This window comes from Hemicordylus capensis, chromosome 14 (genome assembly GCF_027244095.1).
Source record: "Hemicordylus capensis ecotype Gifberg chromosome 14, rHemCap1.1.pri, whole genome shotgun sequence".
NCBI lineage: Eukaryota > Metazoa > Chordata > Lepidosauria > Squamata > Cordylidae > Hemicordylus > Hemicordylus capensis.
Window position 1 is genome coordinate 21,006,095 of NC_069670.1, and position 23,404 is coordinate 21,029,498.

The 23,404-nt window shown below is 45.4% G+C and overlaps 1 protein-coding gene across 1 annotated transcript; it reads right to left on the bottom strand.

Moving 5' to 3' along the window:
• Positions 1-263: 263 nt before the first annotated feature.
• Positions 264-21,678, bottom strand: LOC128337661 (zinc finger protein 84-like). The gene is made up of 2 exons (XM_053278897.1): positions 21,379-21,678; positions 264-6,639 (listed from the first exon to the last, which is right to left on the bottom strand). Exon 2 carries the CDS (start codon positions 6,407-6,409, stop codon positions 4,973-4,975), a length of 1,437 nt encoding a protein of 478 aa, XP_053134872.1. The 5' UTR covers positions 6,410-6,639; positions 21,379-21,678; the 3' UTR covers positions 264-4,972.
• Positions 21,679-23,404: the final 1,726 nt, after the last annotated feature.

Sequence of the window (23,404 nt, forward strand, 5' to 3'; positions counted from 1 at the left end):
TCTTGGATGGATGCCATCCAGCCCTGGCGATTTGCTAGTCTTCAGTTTTTCCAGACAGTTTAGAATATCATCTCTTGTCACTTCTATCTGACTCAGTTCTTTATCCTCCATCCCCGAAAAGCCTGGTTCAGGAACAGGTATATGCTCAGTATCCTCTGCCATGAAGATGGAGGCAAAGAACTCCCCCCCCAAAAAAATTCAATTTTTATTAATTTTAACAACCGTAATGTTATCATTCATTACAAATACACACACACAAAGTGGACTTCCCGCTCACATTTCTTTGTGAATCATCAACTATAAATTTACCCTTGCTATAATAATAATTCAAAACATAAATTCAAACCCTTACAAACATAATTAATCTAACCAACCTGCGATTTTTACTAAATTTCAAACCCTGCTTTCAAGTCAATAGTAGGAAAATAATTCTTTAAATACAACCAAAATGGTTTCCAATCTTCTTTAAAACATTCCAAGTTTTGATCTCTTAATAGTGTTGTAAGTTTTGCCATCTCCGCATATTCCAAAATTTTTATCAGCCAGTCTTCTTTTGAAGGCAATTCACTAGTCTTCCATTTCTGTGCATATATAATTCTAGCCGCCGTAGAGTCATACATAAAAAATGTTAAATTAGTTGTAGAAATTGCACCTTGTGTTATTCCCAGCAGGAAGGATTCTGGCTTCTTAGGAAATGTCATTTAAAATATTTTCTTTAATTCATTATATATCATATCCCAATAGGCTTTAGCCTTCCCACAGGTCCACCACATATGAAAGAATGTGCCTTCAAAATGTCCACACTTCCAGCATTTGTTTGAAACATTTTTATACATTAATGCCAATTTTTTTGGTGTCAGATACCATCTATACATCATTTTATAATAGTTTTCTTTTATAGCATAACATGCAGTAAATTTTAAATCATTTTTCCATAACTTTTCCCAGGCTGCCATTTCTATATTATGCCCCACATCTTGAGCCCACTTTATCATAGTCGTTTTAACCACTTCCTCTCTTGTCTCATCCAAAAGCAACAGTTTATACATTTTGGAAACTAATTTTTCATCATTTTGACATAATTCCTTCTCAAAATTTGAAGTCTGGTACTCAAATCTGACTTTAAGGTCTTTCTTATACATCTCATTTAACTGATGATACTGAGACCAATCTCTAACCAAATCTTGTATTTCAGTTAAGCTTTTTAACTTACAATCCTTTTCCTGAAAGTGTAACAAATCCCTATAAGTACCCCAACACATTTGCATATATACTTCTTTACGTGATAAGGCTTCAATCGGAGATACCCATAATGGAGTTTTAGGTTCAAACCAATTTTTGTATTTTAACCACACCCTCATTAAACTCCTTCTCACATAGTGGTTCAAAAAATCTTTATGTATTTTACTTTTTTCATACCACAAATACGCATGCCATCCAAACCTTCTGTCAAATCCTTCCAAATCAAGAATTCTAGGGTTTCTTAGAGTTATCCATTCTTTTAACCAAGTCAAACAAACAGCTTCAAAATATAACCTTAAGTCTGGCAAGGTAAGACCACCTCTTTCCTTTGCATCTGTTAGATTCTTAAAATTAATTCTTGGTCTTTTCCCCTGCCAAACAAACTTAGTTATGTCCTTCTGCCATTGCTTAAAACAAGTTAAAGTGTTAATTATGGGAATAGTCTGAAAGAGAAACAACATTTTAGACAAGACATTCATTTTCACCACTGAAATTCTTCCCATTAAAGACAAATTCATTTTAGACCATCTTTGTAGATCAATTTTCACTGAATTCCATATTTTGACATAATTATTTATAAACAACAAGGAGTTGTTATTTGATAACCAGACCCCCAAATATTTAACTTTCTTTTCCACTTTCAACTCACTTATTTCAGAGAATCTGTCTTTAGCTTTCTGATCCATATTTTTAGTTAAAACCTTAGTCTTGGTCTTATTTATATAGAATCCAGCCAGCTGACCAAATTGTTGTATTTTATCCAAGAGTCTTTCAATCTTATCCATTGGATTCTCTAAAAACAGCACAACATCATCTGCAAAGGCTCTCAGTTTATAATCCTGTTTCCCAATTTTGGGACCATGTAATTTATCATCTTCTCTGATAGTTCTACAAAGTACTTCTAGAACCAATATAAAAAGCAATGGGGAAAGTGGGCATCCTTGTCTAGTCCCTTTTTGTATTACACAGTTGTCTGATAATTCCCCATTTACAATAATCTTAGCATATTTCTCCGAATAAATTGTCTTAATTGCCCTAATAAAATTATTGCAAGCAGTCATTACCTCTAGTAATCTCCACAAAAATTGCCACGAAATATTGTCAAAAGCTTTCTCTGCATCCAAAAAAATCATCGCCATCTGTTTATCATAATGTTTTGCATAGTACTCCAGTACCTTCAGGACTGTTCTGACATTATCTCTCAATTGTCTCTTTGGCAAAAATCCAGCTTGATCTTCATGAATAAAATGCCTCAATATAACCTTCATTCTTCTTGCCAAAATGGCAGCAAAAAGTTTGTAATCATTGTTTAAAAGTGAAATTGGTCTATAATTTTTAACTAACGTTAAGTCTTGGTCTGGTTTTGGGATTACTGCAATATTTGCGTACTTCCATGAATCCGGCATAATCCCTTTTTGTAAGATATCATTCATAGTCCATTGCAGAGGTTGTAGAATTTGATCTTTAAATGACTTATAGCATAAAGCTGACAGTCCATCAGGCCCGGGGGCCTTGTTGGGCTTGGCTTGATTAATTACTTCTATTATTTCCATAATAGTTATCGGAGCATGCATAGTTTGTATTTGCTCCTTAGTAAGTTTTGGAATATTTTTGGTGCTAAGAAACTGCTCAGTTTTTTTAATCTTCAACTATTTTGCCTTTATATAGTTCTGAATAATATTTTTAAAATTCCGCTTTTATTTCCTTTCCATCATAAGAGAGCCCATTTTTTGTAAGTATTTTGGATATGTAATTTTTCTTCTTCTCAGCTCTAATTTTCCAAGCTAACAACTTGCCTGGTTTGTTTGCGAACTCAAATGTCCTTTTCTTAACATATTTCAAGTTCCATTCTAGTTCATTCACTATCAACATAGAAAGTTGTTGTTGCAGGATTTTAATAGCTTGTATGACCGTCTTCTTATCTTTGGCCCATAATAATTCCCTTTCCTTTTGGAGATCTGCATCAATAATATCTCTTTTTTCAATCCTCTTTGCTTTTTAAAATATGAATTTTGCTGTATAAAGAAACCTCTCATAACCGATTTACTTGCATCCCAAACAGTTTTATTGTCCATTCCCTGATTTAAATTCAATTCAAAATAGTCCTTTAATTTCTTTTTAGCTTTCTCCACAACATCTGATTTTTTCAAGAGGTATTCATTCAATCTCCAACGAAATGAAGTCGTTCTTTTCTTCTTCCATGTAAAACAAATTGGGTTATGGTCTGAAAAAGTCCTAGGTAGAATATCCATCTTTTCCATACATGGTGTAATAGCTTTAGATGTCCAAACCATATCTATCCTTGAATGTGATCGATATCTTTCAAGGAAGTACAGGTGAAACTCGGAAAATTAGAATATCGTGCAAAAAGTCCATTAATTTCAGTAATGCAAATTAAAAGGTGAAACTGATATATGAGACAGACGCATTACATGCAAAGCGAGATAAGTCAAGCCTTAATTTGTTATAATTGTGATGATCATGGCGTACAGCTCATGAAAACCCCAAATCTACAATCTCAGAAAATTAGAATATTACATGGAACCCAGAAGACAAGGATTGAAGAATAGAACAATATCGGACCTCTGAAAAGTATAAGCATGCATATGTATTCAGTACTTGGTTTGGGCCCCTTTTGCAGCAATTACTGCCTCAATGCGGCGTGGCATGGATGCTATCAGCCTGTGGCACTGATGAGGTATTATGGAAGACCAGGATTCTTCATTAGCGGCCTTCAGCTCTTCTGTATTGTTTGGTCTCATGTCTCTCATCCTTCTCTTGGCAATGCCCCATAGATTCTCTATGGGGTCAGGTCAGGCGAGTTTGCTGGCCAATCAAGCACAGTACACTGTATACTTTTTGGAGGTCCGATATTGTTCTATTCTTCAATCCTTGTCTTATTGGTTCCATGCAATATTATTAAAGCCCTGCCTCTCCTTGACGCCTCCCTGATTTCCTCCTGCAACTCCCATTCACTGTCAGCGTTTTGCTCCAAAGGGCAATAGCATGTCCACAGTAGCACGTTCCCTTTCAGGCCTTGTATGGGTTTCTGTGGAGGACTCCAGTCCAACAAGGTTTTCTAGCTTGTTAGATTCTATCCCTTCTTTAACATACAGTGCTACTCCACCTCCAAGGCACCCTTCCCTGCCTTTTCTATAGAGATTATATCCAGAGATAACAGTGTCTCACTGGTTCTCACTGTTCCACCATGCTTCTGTTGTTTATGTGGCTTCTCTCCAGTGTAGGTTCTAGTGGTGTGCATGAAAATGCGGAGATGCAGTTTGATGCTGGGGGCAGTGGTTCTTTAAGGGTGGGGAAGGGTGCACTTACTCCTCCCTCCGCTTTTCCCCCACCGGAGCTCCAGTTTTAACAAAACCCATGGGGCGGCAGCATACCTCCCTGCCGCTCCTTTCCCTGTTCCTGGCCGGGAAAAGCCTCTGCACGTGCACCCATAGCATGTACATGCTGAGGGCCCATCGTGATGGGCGCATGCGCTACTTCCGGCCATTTCCAGACAAGAACCAGGAAAGGGGCAGCAGGGAGGAACACTGCTGCTCCATGTGTTTGTGCTAAAAATGGAGCGCCAGAGGGGGGGAAAGCAGAGGAAAGGGTAAGTGCACCCTCCACTGCCCTTAAAGACCCATGACACCACCGGCGCTGAACCTTTTAGCCAGCACCACCTTTGAAGCACCACCTCTAGAATGGCCTCCGGACTGGTTCATGAACATCCCTAGTGGGTTTTATGGTGTACAATAAGATTTCCTCTCTGGCTGAAGCTCTTTCCACACTCCAGGCATTTATATGGTTTCTCTCCAGTGTGGGTTCTATGGTGTATAGTAAGTTGTGGTCTCGTTCTGAAGCTCTTTCCACACTCCAGGCATTTATGTGGTTTCTCCCCAGTGTGGGTTCTATGGTGTACAATAAGATCTGAACTTTTGCTGAAGCTCTTTCCACACTCCAGGCATTTATGTGGTTTCTCCCCAGTGTGGGTTCTGTGGTGGACAGTAAGTTCTCCACTCGTGCGGAAGCTCTGTCCACACTCCCAGCATTTATGTGGTTTCTCCCCAGTGTGGGTTCTGTGGTGTACAATAAGTTCTCCACTCGTGCTGAAGCTCTTTCCACACTCTGGGCATTTATGTGGTTTCTCCCCAGTGTGGGTTCTGTGGTGTACAATAAGATTTGAACTTGTGCTGAAGCTCTTTCCACACTCCAAGCATTTATGTGGTTTTTCTCCAGTATGGGTTCTATGGTGTATAGTAAGATTTCCAATTCTGCTGAATCTCTTTCCACACTCCAGGCATTTATGTGGCTTCTCCCCAGTGTGGGTTCTATGGTGTAGAATCAGATGTGCTCTCCGGCTAAAGGTCTTTCCACACTCCAGGCATTTATGTGGTTTTTCCCCAGTGTGGGTTCTGTGGTGTATAGTAAATTCTCCACTTGTGCTGAAGCTCTTTCCACACTCTAGGCATTTGTGTGGCTTCTCCCCAGTGTGGGTTGTATGGTGTACAATAAGACGTGCACTTGTGCTGAAGCTCTTTCCACACTCTAGGCATTTGTGTGGCTTCTCCCCAGTGTGGGTTCTGTGGTGTACAATAAGATTTGAGCTCTGGCTGAAGCTCTTTCCACACTCAAGGCATTTATGTGGTTTCTCCCCAGTGTGGGTTCTATGGTGTACAATAAGATGTGCTCTCTGACTGAAGCTCTTTCCACACTCTAAGCATTTATGTGGTTGCTCCGCAGTGTGGGTTCTATGGTGTATAATATAATGTGCTCTCTGACTGAAGCTCTTTCCACACTCCAGGCATTTATGTGGTTTCTCCCCAGTGTGGGTTCTATAGTGTACAGTAAGTTTTGCTCTCCGGCTGAAGCTCTTTCCACACTCCAGGCATTTATGTGGTTTCTCCCCAGTGTGGGTTCTGTGGTGTATAATAAGTTGTGTACTTGTGCTGAAGCTCTTTCCACACTCCAGGCATTTATGTGGTTTCTCCCCAGTGTGGGTTCTATGGTGTACAATAAGATGTGTTCTCTGGCTGAAGCTTTTCCCACACTCCAGGCATTTATATGGTTTCTCCCCAGTGTGGGTTCTGTGGTGTATAGTAAGTTCTCCACTCGTGCTGAAGCTCTTTCCACATTCCAGGCATTTATGTGGTTTCTTCCTTGCATTCATTTCCTTCTAAGATTGAAAGCTGGGTTCAGTAGAGGAGCTTTTCCTATACGGAGGACACAGGCTTCTTTCTCCTGCTTGCTGTATTATTTGCTGGATTACATGCTGAAAAGCATTTGATTCATTCCTGTTCTCCCAGTTTTCTCCAGTTTTTAGTCTCTCTTGTTTCCTTTTTTCCCATCTAGCAGCTCCATCCATTGGGTTTCTATCATTCTTCCTCTGCCAACATTTACCTGCAGTACCCCGAAAGAGAAAACTAGTTAGAGCCTGGGATAGAAAAGGAAACTGAAGGAGACCCTATTGTCACGAGCCAATGGCCCAGATCCTGTCTGCACGTGTCTCTTCTCCTTGAGAAACAACATGGGCTCTGAACTGCTTACTGAAACTACTGAGCTAAACCTGCTAATCTATTCATTTCCTTAGCAATGCCTTATAAAATATTGTTATTAACATCCAATTTATACTTGTATTTTGTACTCTCTTATAAGTTGCCCCCACCAAAAGACTATGGGCAACAACCAAGAATCTTGCTGTTTGAAAAAGCTAATATTTTGGAAGCTGAGCAAGATGTCTCAGTGACCTTGCAGATTACAGAACCAGGACCTTCACTGGCTTTATTTATTTATTTATTTATTTATCTAACTATCGAATAATAAAATAAAATAAAAATTTATACCGCCCAAAACACAAGTTCTCTGGGCGGTTTACAAAACACTAAAAACAACCAAGAAAGATTGACACATTTCAACAATTTAAATTTAAAAAGTCAAAACTATTAGAACAATTAAAACAATAAATAATTACAAGCCTAGGTGAACAAATGCATCTTGACTGCCCTTTTAAAATTTGTAAGAGATGGGGAGGCTCTTTTTTCAGCAGAAAGTGAGCTGCAATTTGTGTTGGTCCCAAGAAGACCCTTTGGGATAGGCCCCAAGTCATCATGGTCACTATGAACTCCTGAGCCGCTCCAGACAAATTGGTCCCAAAGTGGACATTGAAGTCCCCCAGGACCACAACCCTGGGAGACACCTGAGACCAAGTCCGTCAGCTCAGTAAGGAACTCCATTGGGCAGTGGGGCAATTGGTACACCAAGAGAAGTCCAAGTCTATCCCTGGTCCCCAAACTTAGGTACACACATTCAGTATGGATACATTCAGTATGGAGTCAGGGTGGTGTAGTGGCTAGAGTACTTGACTAGGACCAAGGAGACCCGAGTTCAAATCCCCATTCAGCCATGATACTAGCTGGGTGACTCTGGGCCAGTCACTCCTCTCTCAGCCTTACCTACTTCACAGGGTTGTTGTAAGGAGAAACCTAAGTATGTAGTACTCCACTCTGGGCTCCTTGGAGGAAGCGTGGAATATAAATGCAAAATAATAATAATAAAATAATAATAATAATATGGTCAGGCACTTCCACAGGGATCCTGGTCATGGAGAGCTTATCCTTATGGACTTCAGCCACTCCACCTGCTCATGTCCCCGCACCTGCTCCTCAACAGAATACCCTGGAGGGAGAAGCTGGGACCAGACTGGGCCACCAGCCTCCCCCAAACAAGTCTCTGTAATACATACCAAGTCTGCCCCTTCATCCAGAATCAGATCATGGATGGTTTCTGACTTATTCTCGACAGACCTGGCACTACATAGGAGCAAGGCATTAAGGGTCTGTGGGAGGTCCACACTGCTCCCCAAGGTCAAAGAGCTGGCAGGGCAGCTGGCAGGGGAAACAGCTCATAGATTTCTGACTTCCCTTCCCCTGTAACGATGCACGGACCTGCCAAATTTACTTCCTCTATTCCCCTCAACCCCATCATAGCCACCACCCCACAGTCAGTGGACACAACCCCTGCCTCCCCATCCGCAGATAAAACAAGACACATATGGAACACCCAGGATCTGAAAACTACAGAAGCCAAACAAATCTCATAAGCCCCTGGCCCTCGTCGCCCCCCGAAGTGTCTCTCTCAAAGGGGATACCCCCTTTAGTGTTGCCCCTTCGGTGTGACCCCACCAGTGGCAGGCCCATCGCCACCTGCCAGCCGTCCTTTTATAAGCCGAGAAAGACAGCTAATCTGAGCAGCTGCCCTCAGGAACTGCTGACTCACCCCCTCTGGCCCCGATCCCGCACAGACAAACCTGCAGAGCAGCCAGAGCCCCACATGCTAGGGGGTACGCAGGCTGGCAAGCTGACCACAGCAGACAGCAACCACACAGGCTCTCACCACTGGGCAGCCACTGTCTCTGGGAAGCAGCTGTTAAAGCCTCCTCCTCTCTACAAGGCTTCTAGCAACTGTGCTCATGTTTTAGATTCAAGCAAAGTGCCAGCTTCCAGTGTCCAGACGTACTGGACAGAAATTAGCAGGAAGTAATTCACGCTTGTTATGGTGCTAATTGTTGCATCTTCCAGGCCTTTGGGCAGCTCTTGTTTGTATTAGAAGGAAGAGTGCTCCTCCCTCCCTCCTCCCATCAACATTAATGAGGCCAGCCCTAAAGGCCAGGAAAGAGAGATGGGCTTTTTGCTGCTGATCTATCAAGGCCAGAGAACACTTCACATAACACTAGCCGCTCTCCAGGCCTGTCCCAAAACAGTGGGGTGCAAGAGTTAACCCTGCTGAACACCAGAGGACAACTTGATGGACACCTGACAACTCTAGATGGGCCAAAACCCCAAAGATGGGCAAGAGGTTTCACAGATGACACCCCAGGGAGAAGTGGGAAGACCCTGCCCCTCGAGAACCATCCAAGTGATCTGCGGAGTTATCCATTGGGACTGGAGACAGAATTCGCCAGAGAGCTGGACCCTCCCATCAGTTCTCTCCCACACGTGCCATCAGTGCCCCCCAATTTCTCGTTTGTTCTCTGTACCCCAATTGCATTGAACTCAAGCTTCCGATGGGCGAGAAAGGATCAGTTCTGGCCAGTTTGGCCTCTCCTCCATCAGACCCTTTCCCAACCTCCCTCCTTTGCAGACGCAAATAGAACCAGCTTTAAACCCTCTTAGACAATGATCTGAAGGAGGAAATCAGGGAGGCATCCAGGAGAGACAGAGTTGTGGAAATGGGTGTCTTGAACCACCCTCCCTTGGAGTGGGCAAATTCCCATCTGGGTCAAAGAGGCCCGATTTCTAGAGACACTAAATGACTGTGCCTTAGAACAGCTGCTCATGGAACCAAACAGGGTGGATTTGATTTAAATCAAACTGATTTAATTCACGATTTAAATCACTCGTCAGTAAGGCTTGATTTAAATCATAGTTTTCTACATAAAGACTAATTCTTGCTGGTATAACTTTAATATGCAAGTAGATGAAGATTTTTAGAATAACAACTTTTCATATTAGTTTTTTTATCCCCAGTTTAATAGGTTAATCATTCATATTTGGACAACTTTTCTGTTGTACTTAGGAAGGAGAAAAATAATCATTACCTTAATAATAACAATTTAAATAGATTTATTCAACGAAACAATAACATTACAGCATATGTTATTTGCTTAAACAAACATCCATGTTTGTTAACTAATTTGGCTAAACAAAATATATATATTTTAAGAAACTTAGACTGTCAGCCCAGCCTACACATGAAAAACTTAAATACCGTCCTCTGTAGCTCACTCATCATCTTCATCTTCTTCTTTGTTCATAATCTGGAAAAGAAAAACAAGCTTTCCTGCTTTATCGGGTCCCAAACGATTTCTCAATTTAGAATGAATGAGTCCAAAGGAAGAGAATATTCTTTCAGCGCCTGCAGAAGAAGCTACTGCTGTTAAAAGTGAAATCATTACTTGAACAGTCTCTAAATCCAAGTGCTTAAGTGACTTCCACCAGTTCACTGGTGTGACTTTCTTTAAAATATCTTCAGCAAACATATATTTCTTGAATGGTTCCCCCTTAGCTTTGAAGTTTATTATAGTTGGCATTACAGATGGATGATTGCTGGATACCCATGTCATAGCGAACTCCTCTTCCTCAGCACTTAAGTTTTGACCCTGGTACTGGATATTGACAATATTTGCCAAAAAATGAGCTGGAGACAGTACTTGTCCCATTCATTTTTTAATGCTTGTAATTTAATTCTGTCCATGTGTAGTTCTGTTTTTAAGTGTTCACTCAGTTCCTTCCAAATTTCAACAGCATCAGCAATAAAACAGCTATTTTTCTGTATTTTGTTTAAAGATTCAGAGATGGGTTTCAGGATGCTCAGCATATGTTCAACATTTCTCTTAAGCCCAATGTTGAGGATTTTGGCCGTGACAGTGCCATCTATTTTATCTCGATTTTGTTCACAAACTGTCATCAGAATAGGCCAGTTCTTGATATACTGCTCAAAACAGTCCACCACAGAGTTCCATCTAACATCTTGTGGGAGCGTTAGCTTGGTTCCACCCATCCTTTTCAGAGCTGCTGCAGCAAAGTGATTGTTATGGAAGTATTTAGCAATTTCAACAACATTAGTCTTTATTTCTGGAACACTTAAGTCTTTGGCTAAGAGGTGCAGCAAATGAGCACTGCAACCATATGTTATTAGCTTTGTATTCCCTTCCTGCTCTTCTAAATTTCTTCTCATCTTGGATACATTTGCAGCATTGTCTGTGACCAAACTGCGTACTAGACATTTGAATTTTTGTTCACATGTTGTTATAGCTTTTACTGCCACTTCTTGTAAGTATTCTGCTGTGTGTGCATTTCCTGACGTATCAATTGTTTGTGCAAGGAAGACTTTCCCTTCTTCTGTTGTTATACAAGCACATACAATAGGATCATTGTGGACATTACTCCACCCATCAATACTTAAGTTAACAATTCTACCCTCCAGAGCTGTTGCACATTGCTCCATTTCTCTGTCATACACTTTATCCAGCAGTTTCCCTGCAACATCTGCTCTGCTGGGTGGACTGTATCCTGGTCTCAGTGACTGAACCATATTAATGAAATGTGGGTTCTCAGTCAGACGGAAAGAAGAGTTCGTTGCATAAACAAACTGGGCAATTTTTTCATCAATTAACTCTTTTTCTAATCTGCTAGTTTTTATCACAAACTTATCTATGGTGGTTCCAGGAGGGAAGGATTTTTTCTTTCTTTTAGGTGATAGTGATATGTGGCTGTGGGTGTCGGATGATGATGCTAATGAAGCACTATCCTGGATGGATAACTCTGAAACTGTAGAACAGGAGGATGGTGATCTTGAAGGTGGATAGTTTCCAGAATCCATGAATTCCCCTAAACAAAAAAGTCAATGCTGTTATTTTATTGTTTATACAATTTCTGCCTATTGTACACAGCACTGCCCCAAAAGGAATATTTGCTTTTCTTCATAACTGTACCAAATGACAGTAACATGCAGTAATAATAAGAAATATAATTTTGCTCAAACATGACAGTTCAAGGCAGTCTTTAGAAATATTATATGATTCAATAAAAATGTTTACCAACCTGAAGATCCTGCCTGTTCAAATGTGTTTCTTTGGTCATCTTCATCACAGCACTTCTCATGATGTTGCCTCATTCGGGCCACCAGGCCTTGCATTTCTTTGTTGCAGTGTTTGCATTTTGCAGGCATGCCTGCCTTACCGATAGGTAAAGGAACTTCATTAAAATATTGCCAAACTGGGTCTCTTTTACGGCCTGCTGCCATTATAGGTTTTTTCCTCCAAGGAAAGAATGTGATAAACCTCAGGTCATACACACAAAAAGATCCAAAGACTTGTCTGTCTGTGGCTATGCAGTATTGTGCTCAGAAAGTTTCACTTTCATTTTGTACTGCTTGTCTGCTTGCCCCTCCCTCCTCACACTTAGTTTCACTTTCTTCTTGTGCAGATCTATTCCACTCCAAACAATCAGAAAAATATTGTTTCTATTCTATTTCACTGAACTTCTTGAAACTTAGCACTGAAAGGGTTGATTCTGTATTCATAGGTTTGTAGAACAATAGGATTAAGGTCTTTTTCTCAACTCTGTTCATGTCATAACATTTTTGCTGTGAAGAAGAGGCATGTGATCTCTGCTGAGTCAAATTCAGTTTTGAGAACTGCAAAAGTAAACCAAGCATCTGTGATAATATCTTGTAGGCAGAGAAACTGCCCAATAATCTTACAGAAACCTCTGGAAGAGCATGACATTGTGAATGGATTAATGGAATTTATTTACCAAAAAAATTAAACATATACAGCCTTATTCTACATAATTAAAAAACTAATCTTTATTTCATGATGGAATAACCTTTGGATGGTAATATATTTTCCTCAAAAAGCATTTTATTTTTAAAAAATCCAATTTAAATCAAAAAGATCCCGATTTAAATCAAAAAAATCTGATTTTTTTTTATTTTTTTTTTAAATCATTGATTTTTATCCACCCTGGAACCAAATAGGGAGAAGATGACCCTGGACTTAACCCTGAGTGGCGCTCAGCACCTGTTAGGAGATGTCTGGGTCATGGAGCAGATGGGGAACAGGGACCAGAGAGCTATCCAGGTCATCCTATATGCGAGCGGAGACTTGCCTAGGAAGTGCAATATGGCCACTTTGGGCTTCAGAAGAGAAAAAAGGCTCAAAAATGAGTGTTGAGGGGAGTGTTGAAAAGAGAGCTGAAGGGCGAGGCCGGCTGGAGGGTGAAATGGATCTTATTCAGAGCCACCATGAACTAAGCCAGTCAGAACTCGCCTTTCCAAGTGGCCTGGCCTGCAGCTGTTAGCAGGGGGAGCTTTTTCAAATGTCCCCTTGGAACTGAATCTATCAAGCTTCTGCTCTACTTTTTCTGTGTGAACTGCTTGGGGAGATTTTTCTTTGAAAAGGCACTACATCGCCTGCTTATGTCTGTCCTCGCCCCCGCCAAAATGGTACAGAAATAATTATTCAAGGCCCAAGAGCCATTGATCAGCTTGATCTACAGCTGTTCAAGGGATTCCTACTGGACCTACTTCCAAGCTCCTTTTGTTGATGGAGAATGATTTCCATTTTACTTGGGAAGCCGCAGGGTCCATTAGTATGACCAGACACCATGGCTCCTTCTTTCTTTTCTCCATGCCTCCCTCTCCCACACCAGAAAACACTGAGGGATGGCTATTATTATTATTGATGATGATGATGATGATGATGATTAGCCCCTTTTGCACACTAAAGATGGAAGCAGCCACCTTTATTAGCTACGTTTTGGTGGGGGTTTCATTCAACACCCTTCCAAGCATAGTCTTTTTTCCAGATAACAGTTGAAAAGCAACCAACGGAGACCTAATTTCCTCCAGGGCAAAGGTGTGTGTGTTCCCCAATGAACTGATCAAGGGGATTGATTCAGAGCAAAAAGCCAGATGAGCCTGTCAGAGCTTCTCTGGGTGCATCTAGGGAATTTCACTCCAGCTCTAATGACTGGGGAGATGGGCTGAAGGTGCTTTCAAGTCATGCAGGTGGCTTCAAATTGTGTTTGCTAATTATACCTAGGATTAGAGAACTCTAAAAGTTCTTAAAGCAGTTTGTATAGAAACATAAGATCAATTAATAGATAAAGAAGGAGAGTGAGAAGTGGGATGACTGGGATGGGAGAGACCCAAGTTCAAATCCTTTCCCACTCAGTCATGAAGCTCAGTGGATGCCCTTAGGCCCATCACTTTGTCTCCTCCTAACCTACCTCACAGGACTGTTGTAAGAAGTAAAATGGCAGAAGAAAAAGCATTATGCCAGCCTGTGCTCCTTAGGCACATAGGAAGCTGCCTTCAACTGAGTCAGAACATTGGTCTCTCTAGCTCAGTCTTGTCTTCACAGTCTGGCAGCGGCTTCTCCAAGGTTGCAGGCAGGAATCTCTCTCAGCCCTCTCTTGGAGATGCCAGACAGGGATCTCGGAGCCTTCTGTATGCAAGCATGCAGGTGCTCTTCTACTGAGCAAGGGCCCCAACCCCTAAGGGGAATATTTGGCAGGGCTCACACCTGTAGTCTTCCATTCAAATACAATGATGGGGTGGGCAGAGGCGTAACTAGGGAAAACGGCGCCCGGGGCAAGCACTGAAATGGCGCCCCCCCGCCTCCCCCCCAACATACATATGATGATACATCCCACATTACACTTAGGTTTTTCCTCACAACAACCCTGTGAAGTTGCCTTGTATCTCAAACATCAGAATTATGATGCACTGAATGATGATACATCCTACATTGCACTTAGGTTTAATTTAGAGTCCAATTATTCATGCAACAAAGGGTTCTTCCACCACTTCATAATGAATGGTAGTGACAGATGTGAGCCAGGAGATTATTACTACAGTGTCTTCTGCCCCCTGGTAAAGACAGTCATGTACTGTACTGTGAAATAAGCCCAGAGAGAGACACTAACCAGCTACATCAATCTCATCTTCTGTTTTCTCAAGGCAGTGCTAACATTTGCAAGACTCATTCCCCTCCTGCAACACTATTCCCAGAGTCATATGCTACCAGGCAGCTAGGCATTCCAGCTGACAAAATGGGTGGCAGCATGTTGGTTGTACTTGTGAAATATGTAACTCCCCTGCATAAGAGGAAAACTCTTGTGGGTTAATTTTAAGGGTTGTTAATGGGCGGCAATCCACTAGCCAAACATGTTTTACTCTCAAAATTTCATCTCTCCCAGTAGAATGTTCCCTAGCCCTCTTGTGCACCTAATCGGTTTGGGACAGGAGAATCTCACCCCCATGATCAGTTCCACATCACAGTGTCCTCCTCCTTCCCTCTCCCTGTGACTCCCACAGAAGACAAATCTCTCTCTAGCTCTGTGTTTGCAGCTTGCTCTCTTAATCCCCATGACCTTCTTGCATATGGTAGATACACACAGGCAGCCATGGCAAAAGTGTCACAAGGTAAATGACCTCCCCCCACTACAGCCATTCCAAAGGAAAATACATGAAAGGAACCCTCCCTCTTGCTGCCTGATCCTATTAACTCCACTTCTTCCTCCATCACACATGCATGCTCTTATATTTAAAAAACCAATAAAGTGGGGTAGGTGGGGAAATGTTTAAATTGAAGACAGACGGGAGTGCGGATGGGGGAAGAACATGCATGCATCTTCACCCTTTCTCTCTATTCTCCATTCCCCTTCTTGCTGGATCTTTCTCACAAACCAGCAGAAAAGAATAGTGAAGAACTGAAAAATTAAATTAAAAGGGTGGGGCTAGGAAACTGCAAATAATGCAGAATCACTTTTGTAATTTTCTTCTTCCTACTCTCCCAGTTTTGCAGTTAATCATGCCTCTTCTGTGCAACTCTGCTGCTGCATGTTTTGTTTAAATAAAAATAATAATAGTATCAGGTTTAAAGGTGAGAAAGACCCAGTATGACCATTTCTGCTCTCCCCCCGCCGCCCCGCTTCTCAACTGTCAGTGGTTTCGGGGAGGAGAAGGAGGAGAGACCCCAACCTAGAAAGGGAAAACACGTTTTCCTCCAATCTTAAATAAACACACCTATCCTGCGAGATCTCAGTGATGGGGGGCGGGGGAAGTGGCTCATCATACCATTTTGCAATGCCGCCTCCTGGCTTCTTTCCTCCCCTCCATTTCTCCCTAGTCAGTCCAAAACACACACTAGTTTATAAACACTGCACCTTCACGGCAACGGCTTGCCATGCAGAGACAGACAGCGGCACTGAGGCAGGAAACGGAGAAGGCAGAAGCAACCCCAGCTGGGGGTTCCATGAGGAGGCACCGCCGCCTCACCCCCATCTTAGAGGTTACTTTGGGGGAGGCGGAGTTGGTGTGGCACTCTTGCCGGGGGGGGTGACCGAACTCCCCACTCCGCTTGAAGGAAGAAGCCCCTGCACGCGAATGCGGGGCATGGCTAATCTTTTTCTCCATGATCTCTTTCTTGCACACACGTACATTCCTCCCTTAGACAGCGGCTCTGCCTGCCCAGAGCCCAGCCGAGTCGCTCTGGGATGCCGCTTCCTGCCAGCCTAGCGGCATTTCAAGAAGATCGCAACAGGATTCGGAGCGGCGTGCAGAGCAGACTGGCTTGGCGAGGAAGTTTCTCCCCACACCCCGCCATCCCCCTCCTTCTTCCCGAGCTTGCCCTCACCAGCCAGCCAGCCCTCCTTGCTCTCCCCGCAGCGCTCAGTGCCGCGTTTGGCTCCTTACCCAAGAAACCATCCGGAGGATGGTGTGCGGCTTCTGGATGAAGGTTTGAGGGTCAAAGGCGCCCCGGCTTTGCCCGCTCCAAACGCGCCCGGTTCCATCCTCGGAGCAAAACCACGTGGCGAGACTGGCCGAGCTTCCTGCCTTCTTACCTTCCAAAAAGAGGAGCAACAGGGAACGAACGGGAGCCCTGCTCCGCCTGCCCGAACTGCAAGCCCGCTCGGACACCACCCGCTTGTTGCTCAACAGATGCTTTTTCGCCTATCCAGCTGCTTCTGGATGCCGGGCGGGCTCCTGCTGCGGAGAAGAGGAGCGCAGCGCCCAGCAGCTGCCCTGGCTGCTGCGTGGCGGCCGGCTGGCCGTCGCAGCAGCAGCCAGACCGGTGGTGGGACCTCCGTGGGTGTGGCTGCTGCCGGGCCTGCTCCGTGCTGGGCTGAGCAGCAAGCAAGCACTCCTCCGGCGGCCTGGCGGCCCGCTAGGTCAGACTTGAGTCGGGCCCGACTCGGCTGGGCTGCGGGCGGGCGAGGAGGGCCCCGACCTGCCCTCTCTCGGTTGCTGCTTGCACAGACTCCCCGCCCACGCTATGCGCGCTCTGCACATGCTCCTCAGAGGCACGGGGCAGTTGCTAAAGTTAATTTAAGTAAGCCCGCCCCCACCCCGCCGGTGCCCGACCGACCAAGTCAAAAAAAAATCACAGAAAAACACACCTTGTCCCTCCCCTCCTGTGCGCTAAGTTTTGCTCTCTGTCTTGTGCCGTCAGTTGGCCAAAGGTGAATGAATCCCCTTGCCCTCTCGGTTGCTGCTTGCAGTCTGCAGACGCCCCGCCCGCGCTATGCGCGCTCTGCACATGCTCCTCGGAGGCACGGGGCGGTTACTAACTGCTAAAGTTAAGTAAAGGCCGCCCCCGCCCCGCCGGCGCCCGGACCGACCAAGTCACAAAAATCACAAAAAAACACACCTTATCCCTCCTTGTGCTAAGTTTTGCTCTCTGTCTTGTCTCTTGTGCCGCCAGCCGGCCAAAGGTGAATGAATCCCCCTTCCCCTTCTGCTTCTTCTTGCCTTGGGCAGCAGCAGCAGGTCCGACTCCCTGCCTCTTTGCAGACGCCGACGCACGTGCAGCACACGGCAAGCTGGGAGGAGGAGTCGGACACGGACACCAGCACGCATACGCGACTGTGCGGGGCGGGGACTGGGAGGAGTGCAGCAGCACCGCCCGCAGATTAATTTTGGAGACAGTGACACGACTCAGTCAGTCAAGAAACAAAGACTTTTGTCTGTGAGTGACGAAGATTTTAGTTGATTTGGCGCCCGCGCGCAGCGCGCCAGAGCCGAGCAGTGGGGGGGCGGCTCCGGGACCGGGGGAGGGGGGGCGCCACCACGCCGACGCTTTAAAAAAAACAACCTGGCGCGGATGCTTTTTTTTAAAAAAAAGGAAAGCCAGGGGAACGGCGCGGGGGCACTTTGGCGCCCCCCACGTGATCATCCAGGGTGGCGCCTGGGGCACGTGCCCCCCTGCCCCCCTATCGTTACGCCTATGGGGGTGGGGGAAGCCAGACCACCAGGAAGGTCCCTTCAGGCACAGGGGTCACCCCTGGCCTCCTCTTCCCCACCTTCCAGGACCCCACTTACAGCTTCAAAACCATCTTTTCATTCCCAGCAGGAATCTGGGGTTGTGGGCTTGGAAACTGTGAGGATCCTTGCCTATCAAAGGCCTTTCCCCCAGCTCACTATTATCTCTCTTTCTCAGGCCTTCACAACTCAAATGACCTTGCGGGCCAAAACCAACCGTGACTTGGTTCATGGGGGCTGAGGTCAATTCCTAGGGAGCTTATTATTAGAGTAACACTTAATATCAATCAATCAACCAATCAACTGAATTAAAGTGAAATGAATTAAAAATGAATTTAAAATGAATTTAATCAATATTTAACTTTTGATGTTCTGGCAGGCCAAGATTGATTTAAATTAATATGAAATAAGTTGAATTAAAATTCATTCTAATAATATAAATATTATACAATCTGTACAAAATACATAATGAAATGAATTGTTCTTCCTTTCCACCTCTGCCAAATCATCACACAAAACATGGAACACTTTTAAGGGGTGGGGGAATGAGTACCTCTTCTCATAATTTTGGAAAAGAATGAAGAAGGGGAAACAAAGATGGAAAGGATGCAGCAGGAGGCTTGGCCTGAGAGAGAGAGAGAGAGAGAATGGAGCAGTCTTGGTGGGAGAGAGAGAAAAAAAGAATGGAGCAGTCTTGGTGGGAGGGAGAGAGAGAGAGAGAGAGAGAGAATGGAGCAGTCTTGTTGGGGGAGAGAGAGAGAGAATGGCACAGTCTTGGTGGGGGGAGAGAGAGAATGGAGCAGTCTTGGTGGGAGAGAGAGAGAGAAAGAGAGAGAGAGAGAATGGAGCAGTCTTGTTGGGGGGGAGAGAGAGAGAGAGAGAGAGAGAGAGAATGGAGCAGTCTTGGTGGGGGGAGAGAGAGAATGGAGCAGTCTTGGTGGGAGAGAGAGAGAGAAAGAGAGAGAGAGAGAGAGAGAGAGAGAGAGAGAGAATGGAGCAGTCTTGTTGGGGGAGGGAGAGAGAGAATGGCACAGTCTTGGTGGGAGAGAGAGAGAGAGAAAGAGAGAGAGAGAGAATGGAGCAGTCTTGTTGGGGGGGAGAGAGAGAGAGAGAGAGAGAGAATGGCGCAGTCTTGGTGGGGGGAGAGAGAGAATGGAGCAGTCTTGGTGGGAGAGAGAGAGAGAAAGAGAGAGAGAGAGAATGGAGCAGTCTTGTTGGGGGGGAGAGAGAGAGAGAGAGAGAGAGAGAATGGAGCAGTCTTGGTGGGGGGAGAGAGAGAATGGAGCAGTCTTGGTGGGAGAGAGAGAGAGAAAGAGAGAGAGAGAGAGAGAGAGAGAGAGAGAGAATGGAGCAGTCTTGTTGGGGGAGGGAGAGAGAGAATGGCACAGTCTTGGTGGGAGAGAGAGAGAGAGAAAGAGAGAGAGAGAGAATGGAGCAGTCTTGTTGGGGGGGAGAGAGAGAGAGAGAGAGAGAGAATGGAGCAGTCTTGGTGGGGGGAGAGAGAGAATGGAGCAGTCTTGGTGGGAGAGAGAGAGAGAAAGAGAGAGAGAGAGAGAGAGAGAGAGAATGGAGCAATCTTGGTGGGAGAGAGAGAGAGAGAGAGAGAGAATGGAGCAGTCCTGGGGGGGAGAGAAAGAGAATGGAGCAGTCTTAGTGGGGGGGAAGAGAGAGAATGGAGCAGTCTTGGTGGGAGAGAGAGAGAGTCTAAAGAGACTTAACTGCGCAGGCGCGCCTCGCAGTTGGGAAGCAACACCGGGCCAAATGGCAGGCCCGAGTGTCGCTCTGGTTTCTGCCGCTGTGCGCCACTGCTGCCATGGGGGAGGGTAAGGAAGAACACCCGCACCCCCGCAGCCATCTCCTCCGCCGTGCAGCAGCTGGAATTTTTTTTGAGGAGATTTTTTTAAGCAGCAGGCGGAGGAAGAAGAAATAGCCCCAGGAACCAGGAAAAAAGGCCTCGCGGACCGCATCTGGCCCCCGGGAAGCATGTTGTGCAGGCCTGCTCTATCCAAACTGCTTGGGACTCACTCACTCTCTGACATAAACTCCCAGACCACCCCTCAAAAGACTGAAACATTGGTTTTGTTTTTGCAGGTAGGCTCCATAATTCATGCAGACTACCAAAACAATTTTTTAAAAACCCCACAAAATAGCATTCTTTCCCCAGAAAATGCAGGGAAACTCTCCTTTTGAAAAGCATGGAGGAGCAAGAAAGCTCAGAGAAAAGAAAGGCTAGAGTCACACAGAGAGAGAAAAGATTGGATTGTGGAGGAATGCTTTCAAAATGCAAGAATTTATCTATCACACACCCCTGGGGTGCAGCCTGAGATCTCCAAATATGCCCATTTAATGTGTGTACTTCAAGCTAACAGACAGATAAAGTCTCCATAGAAGACAGAGCCAAAGTTCTCAGTTCTGCCTTGGAAAAGAATGGCATCTCCACAGCTGATCACTGAGCATGACTCTATTGTTTTAGGGACTTATATCTATGGGAAGGAGCATAGATCTCCTGTTTGAAGCAGGAGATACAACAAAGCAAGCCTGGGAACCATAGAGACAGAGGAGAGGGATAGGCCTGCATCTGGGATAGCAAGCCGGGTCCAGTAGGATTCGAAAGAAGTGGTTGGAAGAAGATACTCAACCCACACTGGGCTCTTCATCTGAAGTGGGAATTGGGGGGAAACCCTACCGATATACTCAACACACCTTGAAAAGTCTCATCTGAACTGGCCGTTTGGTCTCCTTGCAAACAGGAGTAGAAAGGAAAGAAAGAATCATTAGTTCAATAGGAATGGCAAGGAGAAACTTTCCCCTTCCCCAGCTCAACACTCACTGGTTGCTGAGAGCTTTGGGGTCGATCTGGGGTTGGAGCAAAGAGTTATAATCATTTATTATTTTACATCGTTCTCTTTCTCCAAGGAGCCCAGAGCGGTGTACTACATACTTGAGTTTCTCTTTCACAACAACCCTCTGAGGTAGGTTAGGCTGAGAGAGAAGTGACTGGCCCAGAGTCAGCCAGCAAGTCTCATGAGGCTGAATGGGAATCGGAACTCAGGTCTCCCCAGTCCTAGTCCAGCACTCTAACCACTACACCATGCTGGCTCTCTTCTTGCAAACCCTCCCGGCCTCTCTCTCTCTCTCCCCACCCACCTCCATGCCCTGGACAGGTGGATGCTGCTGGCTGCACACCTCAGAGCCATGCCGGGACATTCCTGACAGCAGAAAAGACTGCTGGGTGGCTGAGAGGGAGGGAGAGAGAGAGACCACCACCTCCACCCCTTCCCCGGGCTGCTGTTGTTGCTTTTCCTCCCTTACCTTGCTCTTTATCCAAAACATGCAGCAGCCAAGAGTCCTTCAGGCTGGCACGGGGTGTTTGTGTGCGCGTGTAAGAACACGTGCAATCCTTCAGGAGGCGCTGTCCTCTTGCACCCTGCTGCAGACTCAAGGATGCCCCCGAAAACTCAGGAAAGTCCTGCTCGTTATTATGCCCAGCAGTCTTCTGCAGCCTCCTGCAAGCTCTGCCTCCTTTCCAAGCGCTTCACCCACGCCCCCCACCGCCTTCGCTTCCGCTTCCTCCTCCTCAGCTGCTCCTCTTGCAACCCTTTCAGGCTATTGTCAGCATCCCCAAATCCCTGGTGGGCATGGGGGGGCTATCCCACAACGCATTGCACAGGAAACTGAGAGGCGGGGCATGGAAAGGAAATGCAGCTGCAGCAGCTCCTCCCTTCCTGGCCGCTCTTGAAGCAGCACTCCGAGGACTTCAGGAAGCCGGGCTGCGGGTGGGAGACTGTGAGGATAAGGGAAGGCGGGGGGGGGCACAAGCGGAGGGTGGTGCAGCCTGGGGAGCTCAGAGCCCGGCCAGGAAGAGGAGGAGGAGGAGAAGAGAGAGAGATCCAGGGGGAAGGGGGGGTGATGGAGGCAGAACTCCTGGCCCCAAGCAAGCAAGCAAGCAAGCAAGCAAGCAGCTGGTCTCTGGCTCCTCCCGTCTGCTCTGAGGAGGGAAGCTGAGGGGGAGGGAAGGAAACTGCCAGTTCCCCAATGGAAGGGCTGCTGCACCCCACCTCCTGCACAGCCTGGCCTCAGGGGATCTGGGGGTCAGTGGGGCCAACCTAGGGGCAGAGGGGGCCTTGCCTGAGGGCCCTCCTGACCTCGCCTGACAGTGACACACACACACACACACACACACACACACGGACTCCAGTCATGATGGGAATTGGGCATTCTGGGCAGGGGATGATGGGACTTTTAGTCCAACCACCTCTGGGGAACCCTGTCTGGGAACCCCTGCCGTAAAAAGACAAGAACTGATTTGTGCCAGAGAACCGGCTTCTAATCAGCTTCACTTCCATTGTCGTGAGAGTGGATCACCACCACCCCACATTCTGGCTCTATGGCTTGGACACGTACAACTCTCTCTTTGACTCCCCCTTTGTTGTCTTTTAGCTTTGAAAAGAGAGATGAATCTTTCGCCTTTCCTCCTCAGGAAGGTGCTCCAGCTCCTCCGTCTCTTGACTAGCTTTTTTCTGTACAGTTTCTCTTGCTCGCTGCTGCCTTTTTCTCCCTCCCTCCCTGCCCTGTTTCTTGAGATGGGACCATCAGAACAGGGAATTGGTTTCAAAGAAGGATTTGGTCCTGTGATTCTGCCCTGACACACCCCAGTGACAGAGAGAGACGCAAGTTGACAAACTGGAGGCTTTTCACAACCAGCTTTTAGTTCACATCCCCTCCAGAATGGAGGATGTGCATTCACATATTGGGCAGATTGCTATCGGGGAGCACTTTACACAGGATTTGGATTTTTCATTCCGCGTTAGAGTGTAATAAATAAGGTTACACTCTAACGCGGAATGTAAAATCCAAATTATAAATATCCAAATTATAGATATTTCTATAAATATAAATATCTGGGGTTAAAAATCCACTTTTGGGGGCAACTTCAAGTGGTTAGAGTGCTGGACTAGGACCAGGGAGACCTGAGTTCCAATCCCCATTCAGCCATGATACTAGCTGGGTGACTCTGGGCCAGTCACTTCTCTCTCAGCCTAACCTACTTCACAGGGTTGTTGTGAGGAGAAACTCAAGTATGTAGTACACTGCTCTGGGTTCCTTGGAGGAAGAGCGGGATAAAAATGTAAAAATAAATAATAAAAATAATTTTTAAAGCCTGCTGTCTGAAAATGTCCTTGGTGGGGGAGGAACTTGGCCCTGGTTTTTCCTGGAAAAAGGTCTTCAAAAAGTAGCTTAGTTTTCTCTGCATCAAGTGTGAACCGGCCTCAAATCAGAGTGACTCCAGTTAAGTAAATAAAATAGCCACGGGGCACAGCTGTCTAAGAGGCCTGGT